At 40.5% G+C, this 24,367-nt stretch overlaps 1 protein-coding gene across 3 annotated transcripts in view; it reads right to left on the bottom strand.

Annotated features, from left to right (window-relative positions):
* ATP10B (ATPase phospholipid transporting 10B (putative)) overlaps positions 1-24,367 on the bottom strand; it is a 330,927-nt gene that overhangs the window by 85,379 nt on the left and 221,181 nt on the right. For 2 of the 3 annotated variants that reach the window (XR_008300518.1, XM_053226788.1), the window contains exons 5-7: positions 20,893-21,187; positions 19,697-19,891; positions 2,147-2,351 (exon numbers count right to left, since the gene is read on the bottom strand). Coding sequence is in view for 2 of the 3 variants with exons in the window: in XM_053226788.1 (XP_053082763.1) it covers positions 2,147-2,351; positions 19,697-19,891; positions 20,893-21,187 (695 nt within the window). In the remaining variant the exon portion in view is untranslated. Of the gene's footprint in view, positions 1-2,146; positions 2,352-18,367; positions 19,669-19,696; positions 19,892-20,892; positions 21,188-24,367 lie in introns of those variants that run through there. The other variant, XM_053226793.1, reaches the window with a different exon arrangement.

The raw sequence follows: 24,367 nt of genomic DNA, 5'->3' as shown, positions 1-24,367 counted from the left end.
AAATCATTATGCCAACTACCCTGTGAGAATTCAGGGTTAGAGTTTGAGAGATGTTATTAAATTGGATGGTCTATGGCACTGGAGGGTGAATGACCCTTTTATCTGGCTCTTCATTCCAGTCAAATCCCAAACTATCTGACTAATTAAAATACAAGAAACAGCTTGGGAGCTGCTGCCAGAGACAAAAAGAGAAGCTACTGGTTGAAACTCAACAACCCTGAAAACCCGCTGCCTGAGAGAGAATAAAGAGGACTCAGAACAGAGATGAGGAGATTGGGAAGGGGCGGCAGAGGGGTAGGTTTGTAAGCAAACACAAGTTTCACTGCTCCCAGAGCTTTGTAAAATAATGAAATGGAATAGAAAGTCTCAGAGTGCTTTACATGTATTATCAGGTGGCAATTTTACATCTCACATACACACATCCACCTGTGTGTGTTGCACATGCATAATATGTATTTCTTACTGTGAATTATGTTTAAAGAAGCTTAAAAGTCTCTGATCTAGAGGGCAGGCCACAGGGCCCTGAGCCAGGAAATAGATTGCTGTGTATCTAGAATGGCTTTGTGAACTTTCCTCAGATCCTGCCCTTGTAAACTCTAGGGTGATTTGGTGAATGTGGTGGGGACAAGCAAAGGAGAGAAAACTTAGACACCCAGCACCAGTGCAGTGACTGACTTGGGTGGGGCCTGGAGACCAATGGAAAACTGAACGTGAGAAATGACAAGAAAAGCAGATGGCAGCCATGTGGTCATGGTGGTTTCCATGCCCAGGCAGTAAGTGCAGCTGAGGTATCAGCAACAGACCATTTACTGTGGGCCTACTATGCACCAAGCCCTATATTTCATTCGCTCCTTCCTTTATCTCATGTGAATCTCATAACAGAACTAGGGGAGAAACACGCAGAGGCGAGAGAAGAGACTCCTGAGGAATCCATCGTACCAAAGAGATTTTGTGAGAACTGCTCATCCGGTGCTTTGGGAGGGGCAAAGTGAGGTAAGTGGAGTTGTCTTCTCTCAAGAAGTTTCAATCTAGATAACCTAACTCTAGCTTATGATAATCTCTGAGGAATGAAGCACTTGCCTTCTCACCCGTAAATCCCCTGACTCATCCAATTTCTCTCCTGCCGAAGACTGGCAGAATGAAGAAAGTGATAGAATTTTATTCTTTTCCATGTACAGAGAAAGGTTCCAGATTGAAAGTCAACCCTTTCAAGGGGATTTTTAATTAAAAATTGGAATATCAATCACACCCAGTTTCAATTACTCAACACATTGCCTATGAACACTGTTGATATTTACTGCAGACTATTTACTGGTCTCTTACTATATGTCTACCTTCATACTATATGTCTACGTACCATACTATCTTCATATGGTACCTTCATACCATTACTATACATATTGTTCAGTCTTAAGAATCACTCTAATGGAGAAGGTACTATTTTTATACCCATTTTCCAGATGAGGGAATAAAGAAGTGAGAGAGGAGTAACTTTCCCGAGGTGACAATGCTAATAAATGGTAGTGTAGCTCTATCAACCTCCAGAGCCTGGGCTCTTAAACCTCCAGACAATAATGACTTCCCCATGGTGTTCAAGGTACCATATGTGTAAGTGTGGGGGTTAAATAAAGATGTTGACAATTGTTCTCTGTTTGTCTAGGAGGGAAGGTAAGATGTACACAAGTGAAAAAATAGTTAACAATACCTTCCTATAAGCTTATGCTGGGGTCAAAGTAGTACTAGAGAAGATTCAGGGAGGGAGAGGTTGAGGGAGCAGAGCTGGGCAGGATGGGCAGGGCTGCATAAACATGGAAAGCAGGTTGGTCCCAAGGGTAACCAAATAGATATTAGACTCCTTGGTTTAGAACAGAGACCACAGTTTCCTTAAACATAGTGGGCCCCCATTTAGGAATTCTGAGACTTTTAGCAAGTTATTTACCTTTCTTAAGCCTCAGTTTCCCCATCAGTGGTATAGGGATAATACCCATTAAGAGGCTTGCTGGGAAGATTAAGTGTACCTAAGTGCTTGGGAAAAGGAGGCATCTCCTACTTTCCCTCTGGCACCAGATTGAGTTCAGTTTTCCAGTGGAGTTGGCTTGCTTCTTCCCTTTGACCTCACCTTTGGAAATCTTAGAAAGATCCTTACCTGCTGTGAGAAGCCCTTCACAACACGCCTTTGTTTGAGGTTTGTCTCTCCATCCAGGTTGGCAGTTTCCAGGTGGCAGATCCCATTCGGGTCTGAAGAGAAGAGCAGGAGTATGTCTGCTGGGATGATCTCATTGCATTGCATTTGGATGAAGTCGCCCACACGCACATCCTTCCAGCACTTCTTCACGTAGCTCCGCTGTTTTCTTGGGTGGGAGAACAACAGGGGTCAGAGTGAGTTTTAAGGTTCTCTAGAAAATTAAATGAGTGAACAGAAGAAGGTCCCACCTGTGCCTAAATGTCCCCAGGAAGCCTGTCGCAAGACTGTTTAGTATTTTACCTCCAAATGACCACCATCATAATCTCTCTAGAAAAGCTAAGCATGACCTATAGAATACCACTAGTAGAAGATCTGTTCTCACGATCATTTAGAGTTTTGATTGACTGCTGGCTGTTGACTGTGCTTAGCCTTGCTTCTTAGCCGAAGAAAGAAGAGGGAGAAGGTGACTACATAGTCATATTATTATATTATTATTATAGTACTCTTAATATACATAATTTTCCAGAATAGCTAGCTAACCTGTAGAAAGCAGGTTGCAAGGAAAGATTATTTCTAATTATGAGAGGAAAGTGGCAGTAGGAAAGTGAGGATATAGACCATTGTGGAGGAAGATCTGGGGCTGTGCTGAAACAGAAAACTCTGGGCAGTCAGGGAATTAGGAAGACAGCAACAGTAAGGTTGACAAGATGGGACCCATGGTGATCATAGAATCAGAGGGCTAAAGAAATCTGAGGAAATTATGAACTGTCTCTTTCTATTCAATTTGTCAAGCTCAGATATAACAGTGGTAGCAATAATCACAAATGTAGGATTTCTACTGTGCCAAGCATTAATGTTTGTTAATACCTTATTTACTTGCATAATAACCCACTAGAATAGATATTGTTAGACCCAGTTCACAAATGAGGAAATTGAGGGTCCAAGAAAAGTTTCCAAGGTCTTACAAAAATAGAGCTGAAACCTGAGACCAGGTCCAGCTTGACACACATCCCTACAGTTTTCAGTGCTTGGAGATCCTACTGCCTCAAAAGTATCCCTCTCCCTCCTCGGGTCTCAGGTGGTTATGCAGCCTCAGCTTTTGCACCAACAGCAAAAGGACTCCCTATTACCCAAGGCAAGACATTCTATTTCAAGGAGCTCTCATCTTAGAAAGTCCTCCATCTACATAGCCAAATATTGAGCTAGATCTGCTCTCCTGGAGAGCCTGATATATTCCATCTTCTACCATTTTGTAAATATTTTAAGGCATTCATCAGGTGGCCCCTGAAATCTTTTGGGCTTCCCAAGTCAAATTTAACTTTCCAAGTGTCCTCTGTTATTCTTGTATGAATGATAGTTTCAAGAGCTGTCGAGGTGTGAGCTATTTCGTCTAAGGCTGCATTTGGAAATGTTTCTCTTTAAATATGGGATGTGGAACCAAACCAATATTCTACATGTGGTCTTTTCAACTGAGCCCAGCTGGCTTGCAGCTGGATGCCTCTCAGACCAGCCAGGCCTAAGGAGGTAAGCTCTCCTTTGCTGGTTTTCTTTATGGATGCTGAACCCCTCTGGGCATGTTATTGCTTCAGTTTCTGTTAGAATCTGGGTGCCCAGGCATGACAAGACTACTCTTCCACAGAGAAAGAGATGTGACTGGAATTTCACTTTTCTCTTTTGACTTCATAAAAGTCCCTAAGAAGGATAAGGGCTTGAGGTCTTGCTTCCTCTTTGGTGCCCCCTGGAGAACCCTGAACAAGCCCTCCGAAGACCCCATTGTCCTTGTCATAAAAGATCTATGAAGATGACTCCCCTAGTCCCCTGAAATGAGTGTGCTTCTATCTGGAAGGCCAACCAAGGGAAGGTCTGATCAGAGTCTACAAAATAATCAGGAACATTAGTATTGGGGAACACCCTGCCATGCTAAAGACCCATAGAATTCTTTGGAAGTTCCCATGGCTCCAGAAAGCACAGCACGGCAGCTACTGGCAAAATCAGTCGATGGGCAATATCACCCAAATGTCTATTGAAATCACCTCTGAGGATTTGGGAGGCAATGCATCTAGAGCATCTTAGTAATATTTCTTCTTTCCATGGAAAGACATTTAACAGGTTTCTAAACACTTTTTGATTCCATCAGCTTATTTTATCACCTTTTTTTCCCCCATGAAGAACAAGAACAGTCAGTCCCCACCCCCCATATTTATTTCTCAGTGGCACTTCATAAATATGTCTATCTGTTTATGGATATATTTAGGGTGGATACCCCTCCATCAGAAAGGTGAACATTACTGTAAAATAATTCATGATTTCTCTGCTGATTCAGGGAAAGATTTGTTTTTTTCTTCAGAGTAGCCCTGAGAACACCTGTTAAATCTTCAATTATAAGACTACTTAAAGAAACTGGAATGGCCTGTACTTTCCATGGGAAAAGGAATCTCACAGGGCCAAAGAAAGATTGGATTTCTCTCTTGCTTTTTTGTTGTTATTGTTCTTTTTGAGGGGGTGCTTAAAACAAAACAAAAAAATTCCTAAATATTGTAGCAAAATTGTTCCAAGTGATAAAGGATTATCACTGAACTTGTCCACATTCTTCCCCACCACCCCTCTTTGAGTTCTGTGTCCTATCAGATAATGCCTTTGGGGATGGTGGGTATCACCTGATTGCTATAATCTCAGCATTCTGACTGGTATTTGAGATTGGGTTTAGTGAGAATGGCTTTGACTCTGAGGAATATCCTGATTGCCAACTATTCCAGAGCGCACTGGTTCAGAAGATTGTCAAATGCTAGTTGGGATTGGTGTATATATAGACATATTGGAGGCAAGGCCAACATACCTCCATCCATGAATAGTGAATTTTATTCTTCCCCCTTCTAATAAAGGACACCACTGCTTATTATGGGGTATGGGCTATAAGGGTGATGGAAGATGGAGGGTTATGGAGATGAGCTTATGGTATACACATATTTATAAGTGGTCACTTTTGTGAGCTGGGCTGGCATGTTGTCTTGTCAATTCCCATCATGATGATAGGCGTTATGTGGTAAGTGGAGCCACCCAAGATGCTGTAAGTCAGACCAGTCTCTGACTTCTATTATTTCTTGGATCTCAGGGAAGTCACTGCCTTACTAGTAACAATCATCTCTGTCTTTCCTTTATATTAATCCTCTTTTCCTTAGGATGATATGTGGTGGTAAAGAAACATTCTTAGTCCCTGTTGTAGGCTTACCATCCCCAAGAAAGAGAATGCACATCTCTGTGAATACAATGAGTGCTTCTCAAACAGAGACATGCATGCTTCAGGCACACATCCCATTATGTGTGTCTGGGAATACAGAGGCTATGGAATCAACATGATTTTGGGATGTTAGTTTTAAAAAAAACATGTTTTTTGGGGGGGCTAGGTGAGAGGATACAGTTTAGTATTTAGCTGGTACATAATTTGAAGAATTATGTTTATATTAACCCTAGCATAGTTAGGTTATAAAATCAGAGTCAAATTTTAAAGGAATTTTTTTGTAAAACAATGAGACATCAGGGTAAAAAATGAGACCTTCTTTCACTTGGCTACTTTGTGCTAGTCTCTTGGTCCTCTGGGGTCCACTTTGTCTCCCCAATAATCAGGAATATGAGTATGTCTGTGGGAAAGGCAAGAATGCACAGCCCAAGGGGTCCAGCCAGAGGAAGTAATGAGTGGCTGAACCCAGTTGATGCGGAAAATCAGCATGTCCCTGCATTGAGTGACATCCAGATGTGGCCAGCAGCTGGCTGGGTGCCACCTGAGGAAGTCATTTGGAACAGCTGCCTCAGGTGGATGTGTCCATACGCTCTTGATCACCTCCATGCTCAGTGAGTCACACCTGGGAACTGACTGCTATTTTAGTTTCATGGGATGTTCACTGCTGTTTAAAAATAAGACAAATCAACATGGCTTGGGATGAAGACTCCATCTGGCAGATTCTGCTTCGAGGAGAAATTAAGTGGTGCCGTGCTAAATGGCTTTCTGAGAGGAGATGGGGCTTATTAAGAGAGAAATAAACAGCAAGAGAGGTTTCTAACCAACTGGAGTCCATGGGGGAGCAGGTGAAAGGAGAGAAATAGGGGAGGAGAGGAGGCTTAACTCTCCATTTCTCAAGTGTGTGGGTTTTATGAAAAGGGCTTGAAGGAACTAGAGTAAAGAGGACTTATCAAGAGGTTTAGGTATCTGTGGGACTTCCTATTCAAAACAGGGTTAGGAACTGACCTCAGCTGTCTTTCTGGAAGCTTGAATGCCAGAGGCAGAACAGTCAGCATCACTACCCCATAATGAAAGGGGAATGTCAGGGACAATAAGTGCAGTAGAGGGATAAAGAGTAGATTTGAACTCCAGCTTCACAGCTTATTACTCATATGATGTTGGGCAAGTTATATAACTTCTAGGAGCCTTTGTTTCTTCAGTTGAAGGTAATATGTGCACTTGCCTCAGAGGGTTGTTGAAAGGATTGGTGACATGACCCATGTAGGGGACTGAGCTAAGGCTTTGCATTTAGTAAGTACTCAATACATACAAGCTTCTTTTATGATGATGATGATGATGATGATGACTATGACCCCAATGATAATGATGACAATGATTGTTAATATCATGGTGTGTGCTAACCCCCCACTCTGCCAGCCCCAGCACTCTATCCTTCATGCTATTGGGACACCCATTTTATGCCCATGATTGCATTTTGTGGCTTGGGCCCAGTTATACAACACACAAACACAAGAAACTCTAAAAATTGAATCCTTTCCCTCAAGCTCAGAAAAGAGGGATTCAAATCCAGCCAATTGAAGACTTAGGTATCTGGTTATTGGCACAAACTCCCAGAAAAGTGTATCCTTAAAATCAGTGCTGCCCACCAAGTTAATTTGCAGATGTTGACAACTGGATTCTAAGGTTTATATAAAAGAGGCAAAAGACCCAGAACAGCCGATAAAATATTGAAGGAGAAGAACAAAACTGGAGGACGATTACTACCTCATTTCAAGACTTCAAGCTACAGTAATCAAGACAGTGTGGTACTGGTGAAAGAACAGATAAACAGATCAATGGCCAAAAGAGAGAACTCAGAAATATATATATGTGTATATATATGTATGTATATATGTATATACATATATATACACATACACACACATATATACGTATATATATATACACACACATATATATATACATACATACACACACATATATACATATGACTCTCAATTTATTCATCTATTTATAAATTGACCCTCAATTTATTCATCTATTTATAACAGAAATTCAACTAATCTCTGACAAAAGACCAAAGGCAATATAGTAAAGATAGTTTTTCAACAAATGGTTCTAGAAGTGGATGTCCACAAAGAAATTTAGACACAGAACTTACACCCATCTTCCAAATTAACTCAAAATGAATCATAGACCTAACTGAAAAATTAAAAACTATAAGAGTTTTAAAAGTTAACAGAGGAGAAAATCCAGATGACCTTGTCTATGGTGATGACTTTTTAGATACAACACCAAAGGTGCTATCCATGACAGAAATAATTGATAGACTGGACTTCATTAAAATTAAAACCTTCTGCTCTGCAAAAGACATGGTAAAAAGAATGAGAACACAACCACAGACTGGGAGAAAATACGTATTTTACAGAAGACGCATCTCATAAGGGACTGCAATTCAAAATATACAAATAACTTAAAACTCAACAATAAGAAAACAAACAGCTCAACTGAAAAATGAGAAAAGAGCTGAACAGACACCTAACCAAATATATATATACAGATGGCAAATAAATATATGAAAAGATCCATATGCCATCAGAGAAATGCACATTAAAATGAGATATCACCGTACTCTTATTAGAACAGCCCAAATCCAGAACACTGACAACATTGAATTCTGGCAAGGATGTGGAGCAAGAAGGACCCTTATTCACTGCTGGTGGGAATGAAAGATGGGATAGCCACTTTGGAAGAAAGTTCAACAGTTTCTTACAAAACTAAATATACTTTGTCCACATGGTCCAGCAATCATGCTTCTTGGTATTTACCCAAAGGAGTTAAAAAACTTATGTCCACACAGAAACCTTCACATGGATATTTATAGCAGCTTTATTCACCATTGCCAAAATTTGGAAGCAAGAAAGATGACCTTCAGTAGGTGAATGGACAAACTGGTATATCCAAACAATGAAATATTAATCAATGCTAAAAAGAAGTGAGATATCAAGCCACAAAAAGACAGGGAGGAAATTTAAATGCATGTCAGTAAGTGAAAGAAGCCAATCAGAAAAGGCTACATACTGCTTGATTCCAACTATATGACATTGTGGAAAAGGCAAAACTACGGAGGCATAAAAACATTTGGGGTCCAGGGGTTGTGGGGGTGAGACAGAGAAGGTGTAAAGGCAGAACACAGAGGATTTTTAAAACATTAAAACTATTCTGTGTGATACTATAATGATGGATACATGTTACTATACATTTGTCCAAATGCACAGAATATGTAATACCAAGAGTGAGCCATAAACTGTAGATTTTGGGTGATTATGATGTGTTGTGACAAATGTAGCACTCTGGTGGGGGATGTTGATAATGAGGAAGGCTATGTATGAGTGGGGCTAGGGGTAAATGGGAAATCTCTGTACCTGCCCCTAATTTTGCTGTGAACCAACAGTAGACTACTCTAAAAAAATAAAGTCTTAATAAATAAAACAAAACAAATCAGAGCTGAAGGGATTTGATGGATTTCTAATTCTCAGCTGAGGAAATGGAGGCTGAGTGACCTGGTCAACATACACAGTGATGAAACTTGCATTGGAATCTCTACTCTTTCTACAGTGCCAAGAAAGAGAACCAAGGGCCTTGTGGCTGGCTCAGGAATACTTGTACTACCCAATTGTTTTGCCAGTGATATGTTGAGGTAGAGGCAGTCCCACAGAGTGGTTAAAAACTTTGGAGTCAGTTGAACTTGATTTGAAACCTGGAACTATCTCCTATATGTGGTGATGCCTTGAACCCACTGCTTAACTATCTGACACTCAATTTATTCATCTATCAAATGGGACAACTAAAATATATTCTATAGGTTATAGTGAGAGCTAACTAAAATAATATGTGAGAAGTATCTAATGACTGCACAGCAAATGGCCTTTACTGCTGCTATTATTATCATTATAGTTATTATTAGCTTGGAGCAAACAGGGTCACTGCTATGGAGACAGTGTTAATTGTCTATTTTTATGATGTCATATGCATAAGCGGTTTTTTTGCTTGTTTTTTTTTTTTTGTGGATTTTGTTTTTAGTTTTGCTGGAGGAGGAATCTAGCAAGAGGGTGTAGAAGACTTGAAAAGGGACAACAAAGGGGTGCCTGGGTGGCTCAGTCAGTTAAGCGTCCGACTTCAGCTCAGGTCATGATCTCATACCTTATGGGTTAAAGCGCCGTATTGGACTCTGTACTGACAGCTCAGAGCCTGAAGCCTGCTTCGGATTTTGTGTCTCTCTCTCCTTCTGTCCCTGCCCCACCCCTCAAAAATAAACATTAAAAAAATTAAAAAAAAAAAAGAAAAGAAAAGGGACAACAGGTTGTGTGGCCTTTGTCCTTGACCTGGCCCCAGGAAGTGGAACAGAAGCTAAAGCAGTTATGTTAGAGACAGTCTGAACCTGGGCAGTCAGTGCCCCCTGCCTGGCTATTCCTCGTCCTCTGTATCTAACTGTCAGCTACAGACCACAGTGAGTGGCCTTCAGGCTCACAAGATTGAGGAAAGTACCAGAAGGAGACAATGGAGGCCCGAGGAGTGGTAGGATACCTTGATTTCTGGCTTGACTGGAAATATTGGTGGACACAGTGACATTCGCCATATGTAAGTTTGCCCAGGCATATCTGGGGATGCTTGAAATTAGGGTGGGAGGACACATCTCAAATCAACAATTTGGGTCTAACTATCACTGGAGTATTTGTATTAATATGACCTCACCTAGAGGCCAATGAGGCCTCACACAACAGGTCACATCTGCTGTTAAAGTCCTTCTTTATACTGAGAGCCCCAGCTTTAAGTTTTTAAAAAATGTTTATTTACTTTTGAGAGACAGAAAGACAGAACATGAGCAGGGGAAGGGTAGAGAGAGAGGGAGACACAGAATCCGAAGTAGGCTCCAGTCTCTGAGCTGTCTGCACAGAGCCCAACGCGGGGCTAGAACTCACCAACTGCGAGATCATGACCTTAGCTGAAGTTGGCCACTTAACCAACTGAGTCACCCAGGCACTCCAAGAGCCCCATCTTTATTGAAGCTCCAAGGAGCAGCCTACTCTCTAACCTCTTTGTGCACTTTGTCACATGCAGAAAGCAGAAATGAGCACCAAATGGCACAAACAGTGATGGCCATGGAAACACCCTGCTTAGAGGACAGGAGATTCACAGGTGCACTCCATCAAGATCACATTCACAGATTATGGGGAAACAGCCTGGAGGCATCAAAGGCATGAGATGTTACCCCAAATGTTACCTTGAGCCTCTGCAGATCCAAACACTACCTTTCACTTTCACTTCTGGGCAGTGAGTGTCAATGGTGCACTTTTCTTTGTCCCATTTCCTGACACATTATGGCCCTATTTGCTGTTTCATGTATCTCTTATTTTCAACAATCTAATAAGCTTGTGGAGAGCTAGGATGACCCTGGGCCTTATATTTCTGTTCCTTCATAGGGTCTGGTGGAGTGTCTAGCATATGGGGAAGTGTTCAGTAAATATTCAGTAACTGATTCTGTGTAGATCTGTCTTGAACATGAAGCAGTAGAAGGGAAACTTTTCCTAACCTTTAGCCATTTTAACATCCAATTTGTTTTTGTTATGGACTCAGCAGGGAGACTTCTGATAATATACAATACAATACAATACAATACAATACAATACAATACAATACAATACAATACGCTTATCTGTCTTGGGCCCAGCACTTAACCTACATTACTTATTTAGCTGTCTAATAATGAGACAACTTTTGTTATCATTATCTCCATTTCATAGATGAGAAAGCAGGCCCAGAAAGGTTACCTAACTTGGGTGAGGTCACATAGGTATGTCTACAAGAACATACAAGTGACAGCCATAGGAGCTTCATGGCTTACTGTGGACCCTTGGTTTTGTATGGGAGTGAGGTACAAGGCAGATGAAGCCTCAGAAGCTAGTGACATAAATAAGTGAAGCTGGGTTGAAAATTGGAGCCTTACCTTTTGGAATTGTGAGCTCCTTAACAGAAGCTTTAAATCCTCACCTGCCAAAATATAAATATAAATCATGCCTGTTGACATGAGGGCAGAGCTTCAGGGACACCTGAATTCTTGTTTTATGACTTTTCCATCCATTGAGTTTTGGAGAAGACCTAATGCATTCTATACTGAAATGACAAATGAATTGGCCCAAATAGTGTATGGCCTTCTGTGAGCACAGGACAGGCAGTGGGGATAGGGTGGGCACTTGTAAAATTGATGCTTCAGAGCAGAGCCTCATTTGCTGATGCCACATGTGAAGCAAAGATGTGTGCGATGAAAGAAATGGTCTGCTGGTCTGTAAACTCCAGCCAGTGGTGCTTTTCATGGTCATGCTTCATTTGACACTAGATGTTTCTCTGTTGTCTGCGTTTTTCAGATTCTTCCCTCAGGCCCATTTCGCTATGTTATTAAGAGCCTGGAATTCAAGTTCTTTAGCTAAAGAGTTTGTCTTCTCTCATGTAGTTTCAAATGCTAGGCAATGGCATTTCTTCCTTAATCCTCTTGGGTCCAGTTCATGGCAACTCCTGGGTAGCAAGGTTATAGAACTCTCTTTAGCAATATTTTAGCTAACATTTTCTGAATGCCAGGCACTATGCTAAGCATTTTACATGCATTCTCTCATTTAGTACCCACAACAACCCCGGGAGGTAGTTTTAGGATGAAAGCATGTTTATATGTCTTGATGTTAGAATAACCCTGGCAAAGCCTGAATTCTGTCTTATCAATCATCTCATCTCCTTTGGGTTTCCCAAAGAGCTGTTACCCAGAGGAAATAATAGTGAAATTGGGCCCAAATACCTGCTTTATTAATATCCACACAAGTGTGATATTCTCAAGCACACTCTGTGTTAGAAGTTGCATTGGCCAAAGTGCCCTAGGCTCTGGGCTGGTTGGGGCCATCTAGATCCCTTGCCTGAGTGTAAATGTTGGTATAGGTGTGCTCAGGTGTGCTGTAGAACAGGAGGAGGGGGAAAGATGGCCAGGCTCCAGAGGGGTTTCTTGATTTCAGGTTTAAAATTCTGCCACACAGAATTTTATGAGGGAGCACAGCATAGGTTTTTGCTCTGAAAACATTGTAACTGTGCCCACTGATAAATGCAGCTCAAAGAATCCTTGATTTTTACTAATAATATGAGTGATTCCTCCCTTGTATGTGTGGGGAGTATGGTATGAAAGTTCAAAACTGAGGCTGGGCCTGGCACTGAAAAAATTAGAGTTGAAGTCACTGGAAATTAAAAAAAAGATTGCTTAGTGCTACTTATGGTACAGAGGCAGACTTAAACGGGTTTATAAAGATGATCTCATTCAATCCACAGGACTCCAGGAAATAGGTGCTAGTATTGTTCCCACTTTAGAGATGTTGAAATGAAGTCTCAAGTGATCCACTGACTACATATATTCACAGCTTTAGTAAGTGGCAGTTCTGGGACAATCCTAAGTCTGATGCCAAAGTCCTTGAAGCTAAGCACCTAGTAAGATGTCACATTTTAAACACCATTGTTGAGACTCATTTTTCACCCTCCTTTGGTACTGCATTGTATAGTTTATTTCTATAGCTCTGTTATTTTCAAGCACTCTTGCTCATCAACTGCACGTCTTTTTGCAAAATATACCATAGAGATTATGATCACTATTTAAAGATGAGACAAATGGGGCCCCAACCACTTAAGTGACTTCACTGACATCATACGGTTAATTGTGGCAGACCCAGGACCAAGACTTCTGGTTTCCTCGTTCTCAGCTTTCCAATAATGTGGGCTCTGTCATGAAAGACAACTGACATACAAATAAAAACAGGCTACAGGCCAGGCTTCTTTCTTCCCACCAGCGCTGGCTACTACTGGGAAATCAGACCCTCAGTGCTAGGCTGTCTAAAGACTGGCCACTCTCCCATATCATCTGGAATTATTTTTCTGTTATAGAAGCCACCTGGCTTCCAGAAAAGAGAATCTCCAAGTATTAATCAAAGAGCCAGAATTTTAAACTTTCTAATCGGAGTCACTCTTCTAAGTTTCTGACATTTCTTGATTCTAGTCTTTTTGATACCAGCATAAGCCACACATACAACCTTTAGCTGACACATGAAGAGGCTGTGAGCTAAAATTGTGTTTCCTCTGCCTGTTTAATGCTACTCATCTTTTGATGCCTCTGGAAATGTCACCTCTTTGGGGAAGGTTTCCCTTGGCCTTGATATTTTCTGCAGGTAGATGAGTCACCTCATCCCCTTAATGACTATAGCCCTTTGTACAGAGGCATGGGAGACCGTGGCTGTTTACAAGTTCCTTGTGATCACTGGACTGAGAGCCCCTGGAGGGCACTCAGGGCCTACCATGTGGTGAACACACACCAGATCCGGGTGAATATTTGGGACCAAATGACTGCTCAGCTGCTGAGACACTGGAGGGCTTTTGTTTCATTGCAGTATGGAGACAAAGCCCATCATGGATCTCCTCTGTTCACACCCCTGCTTCCTTACCACATGTTTTCTGAATACAAATAAAAATTTACTAAGCTGAATGGAAGGATAGAAATCTCTTGCTGGGTATGGTTCCCAGATTTATTAAACTGAGCCCCGGGAGAAACTAAGCTAATACAATTCTGAAGCTAATCTCTTCTTAAAGTCATTCCATAAATCTGATTAATGGGTCACCTTTAGACCACAAGCACAGTTGCTATATTAAAAGAAAATGCTCTAAAAGGATTGTAATTCTGTTAACAAGGCTTCTGCTGTTTGCAAAAGGACTCTTTCACAGTATAAAAAAGTCTGGACCGTATGATACATGGGACTGGGTTAAGCAACATTCTAAGGGCCCTAGTATTCAATTACATACAAGCGTATGCAAATCCTCCCCCCTACCTTCCCCCTTCCCCCCATCCCCACCCGCTACAAAGATATCATTTCTCAAATGTATGATTCTGAGACAAAATGGATACAGCTAGTGCTTGAGGGAGAAGCTTTTATCTTGTCCTGAACAAACGAATTGTCCTTTCGGATCTTGTATCCTTTGCCTAACATCCTATCATGTGTCATTGATATTTGGCAAAAGAAAATGTCCTTCAGCATCCATCAGTTAAGATAATAACTAACACTTATCTAGCATTTCCTGGCTTCCTATTCTGGAATATTTTATAGAATCAATCCACTTCAGAGTTGGAAGAGCTTCACTGATCTATAGTACAGAATGATGCCAAGTATGTTCCTAATATGTGGAAAGCAATTTACAAAGAGTCTAGGCTCAAAAATATTTTAAGATGAGTACATAAAGGTGGCATCTCCAATATCTATTCCCCTTTCACTTAGAAACTATCTTATTTTTTTCCATTTGGGTTTTACATCTTCTCTGGGTGGCACATATGCTTTCAGGAAAGCTGACTTTGTGATGAACTCTGTGGTTCAGGTAAAATTCAATAAGCATAATCCCTACTCACAGGAGTGGTTCAGGGATGGACATGTGAGTCACTGGGGTCACTGAGGTGTGAGGAGGATCTGGAAAGTAAGCTTCCTTGACCTTCTAAGAATGATCCCACAAGTGCCTTTCTTTCTCCCTTTGTGAGTTACCACATATAGACGTGAAGGCTGTTGCAGCCATCTCACTGCCATGAGGAAAGTATGCCTGAGGGTAAAAATGATGCAGAGAGGACTGAATGAAATGGACAGCCAAGTGCGAGATCTAGAATGCAGATTCATGCCTGATCACTTGCCCATCTCAGAATATTTGTAGTGACTTAAAAACCAACAAGTCCTTTTGTTGTTTAAATTTGAGTTGAGGTTTCTGCTGCTTACAACAGAGAGTATTTCAGAGGACACAACTGAGTTACACAAAATTGGATAGGCTACTTACTGAGGGTCCTGGTAGGATCAAGTATGTCCTATTTCCCAAATTTATTTGGTTGTGGATTCTGTTCTTTCTAGCATATTTCACAGGACAAGATCTAATCTGACTCCCAGGTTTTACAAAGTGGAAACTGAGAGGGGCAACTGGGTGGCTCACTTGGATAAGTGCCTGACTTTGGCTCAGGTCATGATCTTGCAGTCCATGAGTTTGAGCCCCACGTCGGGCTCTGTGCTGACAGCTCAGAGCCTGGAGCCTGCTTTGGATTCTGTGTGTCTCTCTTTGCCTCTCCCCTGTTTGCACTCTTTCTCAAAAATAAATAAACATTAAACAAATTTTTTTAGGAAGTGGAAACTGAGATCCAGGATTTAAGTGACTTTCTAAGCTGTTGTTAGTAGTCAGTCACAGGTCTGGGCTTAAAGTTTAGGCCTCCTGAATATGAGGCCTGCATTCTTACTTCAAAGTCATACCCCATCTCTGCCCTAAGAGGTTAAGTGGTTCCCTCACTGAAGATGAATCTCAAAAGAAGAATCTAATCATTCTTTTGCAGAGATCCAGATTCCTAGGACTCGATTATAAAGCAAAGTCTGCAAATTTGGGGCTCACAGGCAAAATAAGAACTTTAGGTCAAACAAAATAGGTGTGAAATAATTGAAAAAATTATATCAGGTTATTTCACTTAAATGCCAGGTTATTTCAAATAAAAACATGAACTTCTAGCTCCTTTAACAAAATTCAGACAATGTGGCAACACTAGGTCTGTATTTGCACATGGTGGCTAGCTCTGCCTTCTGATGTGAGGGCCTGGATCCCCTTATTTGCTACAATGCCTACTGTTCCCTGTCTTAATCTAACACTGATGCTGAGTATCAGTCCCCATTTATCAGCACACAGACAACATTGCTCCCCTCTTTGTATTTAGTTTATTTCATTCAATTACCTGCCTGACCCTCTAGTCAATTATTTTGCTATACTGAAGAAAGTAAAATTCCCTAAATTTCCAAGGTTTAGTAAGTTTGGAACAACACTGAGTTAAGGATGGACAGATATCTTTACTGCGTATCTTAGTTCCCTCATGGAACATGGGTTAGGAGGGCTAATGTATAATTTTTTGATCATGAGTGTCTTTTTTTTCGGAGACCACCTCTTAGTCATTATTATTCCACTGAATACACTTCAAGAAATATTGCTATTATAAAACCTCTTATGTCCCTCCCTGCCAGTGAACCTATGAACTAAGGCTTCTTTTTGCTAGGATTGCTGCCACCTTGGTTTTTCACTGTTTCCTGGAAGCTATTTTGAGAACAGAACAACAGCCTGGCATACATCAAACCAGTTCTGAGCACAGGTCAGTCTAAGGTCTGATAAACACTGAGATTATCCCCAAGAACAGGCCTGTGATTCTAGGAGGCTTAGGGCAGAGGATTTCTGGCAGAGCAGGGAGAATAGGATCAGGCTAATTGAGGTCCACACTCATTCTTCCCTAAGGAATCAGCTTCCTGGCTCACCACTGTGTATCTTCTCTGAGAAAAAAAAAAACTAAGGAAAAAGAAAGGTAGCAAACAAAAAGTGAAGGTGTGGGTTGGTGACAGTCTCTTTGAAAAAAGGCAGCCTGCCAATTATTTTCCTTCTCTAGATGTTCAGTGTGCTAACAACATTCAAGACAATTAGAAAACACACACACCCTTCAGATTAACTTTTTTAGACGTGCAGTTGTGGCCCTGCCAGCAAAGAGGCCAGAAGCGCATCTGATGCTGAGGGGAGACATGAAGATTTTCGTAGAGGTGCCCTGAAGACAAATGAGTCCCTTGCATTCGATAGTCTCCCATTAAATCCTCTCATCAGCCAGCTACAAGTCGGTTACCTGCTATTCCCCTGGGGAAGAGAACCCCTCTTTAGAAAGAAGCCCCTAAATGGCTACAGTGCACACCCTGAAGCCAGCCCCTTTCATCTTAAGAGGGACCAGAGCGACTGGAGAATTTCTGCCAATTAGGGCTGATAAAGTCAGAGGGAAAAAGTCAGACAGGAATGGTGCTCGTCGAGAGAGAGATGGACATTTTCCTTATCTGCCAAGAAGTCAAGCCCTCACCTGCTAGTGACTCAATCATCAAAGGCTAGCCCACAAAGCACTCAGTCATGGAAGTCTCTCTCTTAGCCCAGACTTGACTCTCTTGCTTCCATCTTGGCTATATGTGCAGTCATAAAATTGAGACCTATAATAACTCTTATCTTCCTCTCTTTCACTGGAGAAGAATATAGATATGACTGACCAAGATCATATCCTTTCCCTAACAACCCTGTTTTGCCAAATGCTCAATGGAACCTTTGTAAAGTGACAGCATGTATAAAATAATTTTAAATAATGTGGCAAGATGGGTGGTGTGCAGTTTTTGCTTTTGTTGGGACGTCAGAGAGGAATTATAAAGAAAACCTTGATGATGGTGCTACTGTGAGTTTTACATTATAAAAATAGAGCAATTGTAGCTTGCACATTGAGCATTTACTATATATCAGGCACAGTGCTAAGCACCTTCCAAGGATGCAATTCTCACGAGCACCCCAGGAGAGGTTTCAATTTTACAGATGACAAAACCAGGCTCAGAGAGGTTGGGTAACCTGCCTAAAGTCAAGTAGTTAATGAATGATTCGACCCAGGCAGTGTGTCTCCAGTTCATCTAATACAATGCTCTACTGCTCCCCTGAAAAACAGTGATGTCTCTTCCCACCAACGGTCTCTAAATATGCTCCAGTGTGCTCATACACTGGACTAGGAATGGAGGAGAATTTATGCAAAATTCTTAAATGCTAAACACATTGAAATAGCAAAGAAAACACCAAATAATAAAGACTTCCTAATTTTAATAAACATGGGCTCAACCCTTTTTTCTATGTGGTTTTTGGTTTTAGGTAATAATTCTGACATTGGAGAATTAAACAGCTTCACTGAGATAAAATGATGCTATCTCCCTACAGTATGCCCTCTATAAAAAGTAGCAGCAGTGGCAGCAGGCACAGAAAGATCTTCTGGACCCACCAGACTTCCCCAATGAGTTTTGCTTTACCTGCTATAGATGAGACATTCTTGGTTATTGATCACTTTATCAGATTTGCATCTTCGGAGGTCTTCCCAAGCATCCTTTATAGCAGTGACCGCCAGGATGATACAGATTGGTATCACACCTACCTCAGGCTGGAAAGCATTGGCCACGGGAACAAAATTCAGACCCACAATGCCCAGAAAATAGAGATTGGCAAACCGGTGTAGCTGTTCAAAGATGTTCTTGGGTATGAAGGACAACACGGTGTACTTGCTGGTCTTAATTTGATTCCCACAATAATGCCTGTTGGGATTCTCTTTGTAGGACCATACTTCAAAGGGCAGATTGGAGATTACTATGCGTTTCTTGTCTTCTTTCCTTTTCTGCCTTCTTTTGACTTCCTTTCCCATCTCTGCTCAATCCCGTTTCTTGAATTCTCATAGGATGGCATGTGAGTTCTCCGTAAAAGAGTTTTTTCCCCTAATCAGTTCCATTGTTCAGCTGCCAGTAAGTCACGTCCCTGATATCTTTTATTTGCGTTCTTTGCTGGAAATTTCTCTCTCTTCTTTCAAAAGGAAAATTAAAAACAAAAGGCTGGTTTACAAATGCTGGGGGAGAAATGACAAGGAAAAAGCTGGCAGAGAACAGGTGTGCACTTGTCAGGTCACTTCCTTCTACTTGTTGGGACTCCACCTATTGGAATGTAGACGTCACCCACAGGGATCTTCCTTTTCCACCCAGGCAGCTGAGAACAAGTGTGCCAACCAACTCTGGTCATAAAACCTACCTGGTTAAGTTTAAAAAACAAGAATTTTTAGCCAAGAGCCTCAGATGCTTTAAAAATGGTATATGTTTTCTTGTTTGAGAGATGTCGCCTGTCACTCTCCAAAGAGCCGCTCTTAAATTTGGTCTCTTGAGATGATCCAGTAAATTCTAGAGACCAATTCTTGAGATTTCAACCTTACTCTCAATAATATAACATTTTTGTGCTTAATATTTTGAGTGTTTACATGTGCTAAATTAAGGTTTCTAAATCTCAGCACTAGTGATATTTTGAGCTGGATGATAATTCTTTGTTGTGGAGGGGCTGTCCTGTATATTGTAAGATGTTTAGCATCATCCTTCTGCTTTTATCCACTACCTGCCATTGGCATTCTCTTCAATATGGCAACCAAAATGTCTCCAGAAAGTGTCAAATGTTTCCTCCTCGGAAAGATTGCTCTGGTTGAGAATCACTGAATTAAGTGAACTTAAGAAAATAAAATGTGACAAGAGAGACCAATCCTTTGAAAATGCTGAAGAGTTTTCATAACCTATTTGGAAGCAAGAAAAGAGAAGGGTGATTTCTTTTACCTTTCATATATCCAGATGTTGGAGCAGTTGATCTTTCTATCAAGACGATATCTCTTGAAGTCTTCCATGCCATCCTTGACCATGATGAGGAACAGCACAATAGCCAATGGTAACATGGTGATTTCTCTGTGGAAAACTTCCATGGAGGGCATCCAGTTGAGAATCACCAGGAATAGGAAATACAGATTAGCCCATCTGGAAGGGACAAGAAAAGTGTGAGTGAAAACCATGGAGAAGGAAGTATACTTTCCACACTATTTCTTCCCTATTGTTGGCCTTTATCAACTAAAATGACATTCTCTTTTAGGGTGACCTCGAATTATGGTAAGGACTCTGAAGCCAGATCCAGCTATATTCAAACTCAAATTGTTTATTAGTTGTGTGACTTTCTGGAGCTTGTTTCAACTTGTGTAAAATGGGGCTAGTACTATGTACTTTAAAGGGCTCTTATAAATATTACATAGGATTATATTTGTTACATATGTAATAGAGCGTTCTCAGTCATAGTAGTTTCTCAATAAATGACAACTTGTAATGATAATTACAAAATTTAGGATGATATCTAAGTGTATATTTTGCTTTATAATTATAATACGATCTTGCATGTATCACCTCGAAATTATGGCTTACATTTTTAACTTTTCCAAGTGCATCTAGCATCCTTTTGCCACTGTGCCTTTGCACATGAAGGTCTGTTGGCAGGGACATTCTCCTGCATCCCTTCCTGACTTCTCTCTGTTTTTACCAAGTTAATGCATTCTCTTCTTTCAGATTATTTCAATTGTCACTTATTCCTGGAAGTCTTTCCTGACTTTCTTAACTAGCCCAGATCTCCCTCTTATTTACTCTAACATCACCATATACCTCTTTTTAGAAGTATATATTTAAATTCTAATTTGACATCAGTTTATAGAATTCTTAAATTTAATGTCTGTCTCTTTCATGAGAAAATATAGTCAAGACTATGTCTCTCTTTTCCCCCTCATGTATCTCCAGCAGTGAACACATGGCCTAACACAGTAGAATCTGATATTTATTGAATGAATGAATGAATGAGCAAATGAATGACAAGTCTTTTTAAGGTACATGCATTTGGATATTAAAGGATAGGTAACCCAGAGGGCAGCATCTTTGTTTCAGAAATACTGGCAAATACTTGGTTAAAGCGTGTATCGTTTGGCCAAGTGGTTGTGTACCTATGAAACTGCTCAAAGAGATTCTGAGGCAGGAAAGTGAGAAAGGTGTATTTGGTCGTGCAGATTCTGTTGCCGGAGTATCTCCTGGTGATCTCTGCCCAATCTCGGTGGCACGTGCTGTTGTTGGGGAAGACGACCCGTTGTTGTATCAGGTTGTAGCTTTGCCTCTTCTTCTCTTCAGACAATAGTGGTGTGGCTTCTGATGGAGACTGGGGGAGGCCATCTCTGACTCGCCACTGCCACCGGTGCCAGGATGAGTCCACTGAGAGTGCCATTTCTGGCAGCAAGCTATGGTCTAAAACAGACACATGAAGTTGTTATGGTCAGAAGAAAATATATGGTATATTGGCTCACCCACTTGTTCACCCATCCAACCAAGGTAGATTATGGAATACAATGTGAGGAAAATAGGTTCAATCCCTACAAACCACATGTTCAAGAGTGAGAGACGTAAAGCAAATAATCATATAAATATATAAATAATATACAACTAACACTGTGACAAGTACCATGAAAGCATTTAAGGTTGGGGGGAGGGTGCAGATGACCTTGTTGGGCCTATCAGGAAAAGTATGGTCCTGTGGGCTATGACACCAGAGGTCAGAATGCTATCTGTGGCTTGTTCCTAATGCTGAACTGTCTGTTTACCTTCCCGGTCTTCAGTTTCCTCACTGTAATATGAGGAAAACTAGTCTTATTCTACTTTTTCACCACCTTTTTGTAAGGAATGAAATTGATAGTATATAAAGTATGTCTTAAAGGGAAAGGTGTTCCCTAGCTATAAAATTTTCAGGTACTGGGTACTGATATTTTGAAGAACCTCATTTGTGATCAGAACCTCATAGAAGAGTAATAGGTAGTACAAAGGAGATAGTTTCTTTCCTAGAAAACTTTGGCCTGAGGTGACTGGGCTGTATAGAATGTTGTTCCATGAACACCGCCTGTTTTGTTTTTTTTCTTTTAAATGTGTTGATTGGGGGTGAAGGTGGGAAACCCCTTCCTTCCTTTCCACTCGATTTAGTGGTTTCTGAAACTGAGCACTTATTCAGATGATCCTCCTAGATGATGGACGAATGCTGTGTTATTTAGGATATTCCTGTTTCTGAGCTCTTTTAATGGAACCTATAAGCAAAACTTTAAGGTTCCCTCTAACCATTCTTACTTAAAGACCACGAAGGATATTATTGAGACATACTTTGAAAGGTTAGAAGTTGTATATAATGGTGCTTCTCACCTACTAGGCTCACAGGATGATTTTCTTTTGAATAAATGGATGAGTAAACATCAGATATTATTAATCTTACTATGAGAAACTCCACCTGTCATTGAAAATGTTCCATTTTAAAGGAGAAAAAGTTCCATTTCTAGTTTAAATGATAATATTTTACTTTCCTGATGCCCATATGATCGGACCCTTATCATAATTCTCCTCATGACTTTAATCAATCCAAATGATTTTCAATCCACAGGAGCTCTTCAGAGTCTTAAGTGAATCCTTGTAGCAAGCATGAAAAAATAAATGCAATTACTGATGCCCATTATTATGTGACCAAAAGCAATATTATGACATATGGTAAACCAGAAATAATATTGTATATCTTCTTTCTCATTTTAAAAAATGTCCCTTTCATGGATTTTTTTATTATTATAAGAGAAAAGGAAATGAAAAGATAATTCATGAATAGAGTTGAAAATGCAAATGAGAAATCTTGCAGTGGCTAATGCCATACATAACAGACTTCTCTCAATTTTAGGTTATAAGAACCTCAAAAAAGAAGATTGGGTTGATATGGGAGATGCAGGTATTTTTGGTGGGGTGGTTTAAAAAGTTCATTTATTGTATCATATTCTTTATTTTATTTTAGTTGTCTTTACTTTTCTTAACACTGTAAAATAAGTTTTCTTAAAAATAAAGCACACGCAAAATGGATGCCAAACTAGTAGATGTAAGTTTGATGGGGAACTGAATGTTTCCATAGTTTCAAAGTATCTTTCTCCCAAATCATTAATTACAATGGCCAAAAAAAAAAAAATCACTTTGCAGTGAAGTAACATGGCGGATACCACCTTACCCCAGAGATCAAAGCAATATCACCAATATGGTATAACTTGACATTCTGTGCCTCCTGATATGATGTACCAAGGACATGGCATCATTTCCGATATCACAAGGAAATATTGAAAAACTTCAAACTGGGGATTATTTTACAAAATAACTAGCTTATGTTTTTCAAGTGTCAAAGATCAAAGAAAGGCAGAAGAAATATTTATGATTAAAAGAGACCAAAAAGATATGACAAGTAAATGGATCCATCTTGGATTGGATCCTGGATTGGGGGAGATAAAGTAGGTATAAGGCACATAATAGGACAATGCATAAAATTTAAAAATGAACTGAAGATTAGTAATAATATTTCAATAATGTCAAAATTCTCCATTATAATAATTACATTGTGGTTATGTAAGAAAATGTTTTTGTTCCTAGGACGTCCATCCTAAAGTAGTTATGAGCAAAGGGGCAAGATGTTTCAACGGTTTAGAAAATAATGTACATGTTTGTATATGTGTGTGTATATATATGTACACATACACACTTAGCTAGGTAGGAAGGTTGTGCAAGGGTGTTCCAGGTAGAAGAACCGGCTCTGGAAACAAAGTTCATAGGAGTGTCCTATAGAATACATGAAGTGAGGGACAAAGAACAGTCAAAGTTGAGGATGGAGGCACAGACAAGGACCAGATGGCCTGTTAAGGCTATTTATTCTGCTCAGAGTATAAAGGAGTCCTGAAGAGTTTTAGGCAGTGAAACAACATGACCACAGCTGTGGCTCCCACGCTTTGTTCTGGTGGAAGCACACAACGATGGACTGGGGAGGGGGGCCAGGAGAGGACAGGAAAGTAGCTCCTTAACCCATTGCTTCCTCTTTCTTCCAAGTAAGCTACTTCTTTCCAAAATTGGAACAGGAAACAAAGGGAGATTGTGCAATCCTTCGATCTGAGGTGTGGTTTATCGCTTTCATAAAGGGAGGGACATGTCTGAAGCATCTCTCCAAGGTCTGGTCACTGATAAAGTCTCTCATTCTAATTTTCTGAAATGGTACCTCCCACTAACAATAAACTTGAAGGTATTCTAGTTTTACTAATTTACACTCAGATCCTTCTGGCTTAAAGTAGTAATTCTTTCCAGCACCACTATCATTTGCCCCTGGGCAAAATGTGCTCTAGATGGTAGGGGGGAACATTTTTATTTTTTTTCTTTTTAATTTTTTTTTTACATTTATTTATTTTTGAGAGACAGAGAGAGACAGAGCGCAAGTGGGGAAGGGGCAGAGAGAGAAGGAGACACAGAATCCAAAGCAGGCTCCAGGCCCTGAGCTGTCAGCACAGAGCCCGACACAGGGTTCGAACCCACAAACCATGAGATCATGACCCGAGCTGAAGTCGGATGCCCAACTGATTGAGCCACCCAGGCGCA

The sequence above is a fragment of the Acinonyx jubatus genome, chromosome A1 (assembly GCF_027475565.1).
Source record: "Acinonyx jubatus isolate Ajub_Pintada_27869175 chromosome A1, VMU_Ajub_asm_v1.0, whole genome shotgun sequence".
NCBI classification, from domain to species: domain Eukaryota; kingdom Metazoa; phylum Chordata; class Mammalia; order Carnivora; family Felidae; genus Acinonyx; species Acinonyx jubatus.
This window is presented reverse-complemented; position numbering and strand designations above follow the sequence as displayed.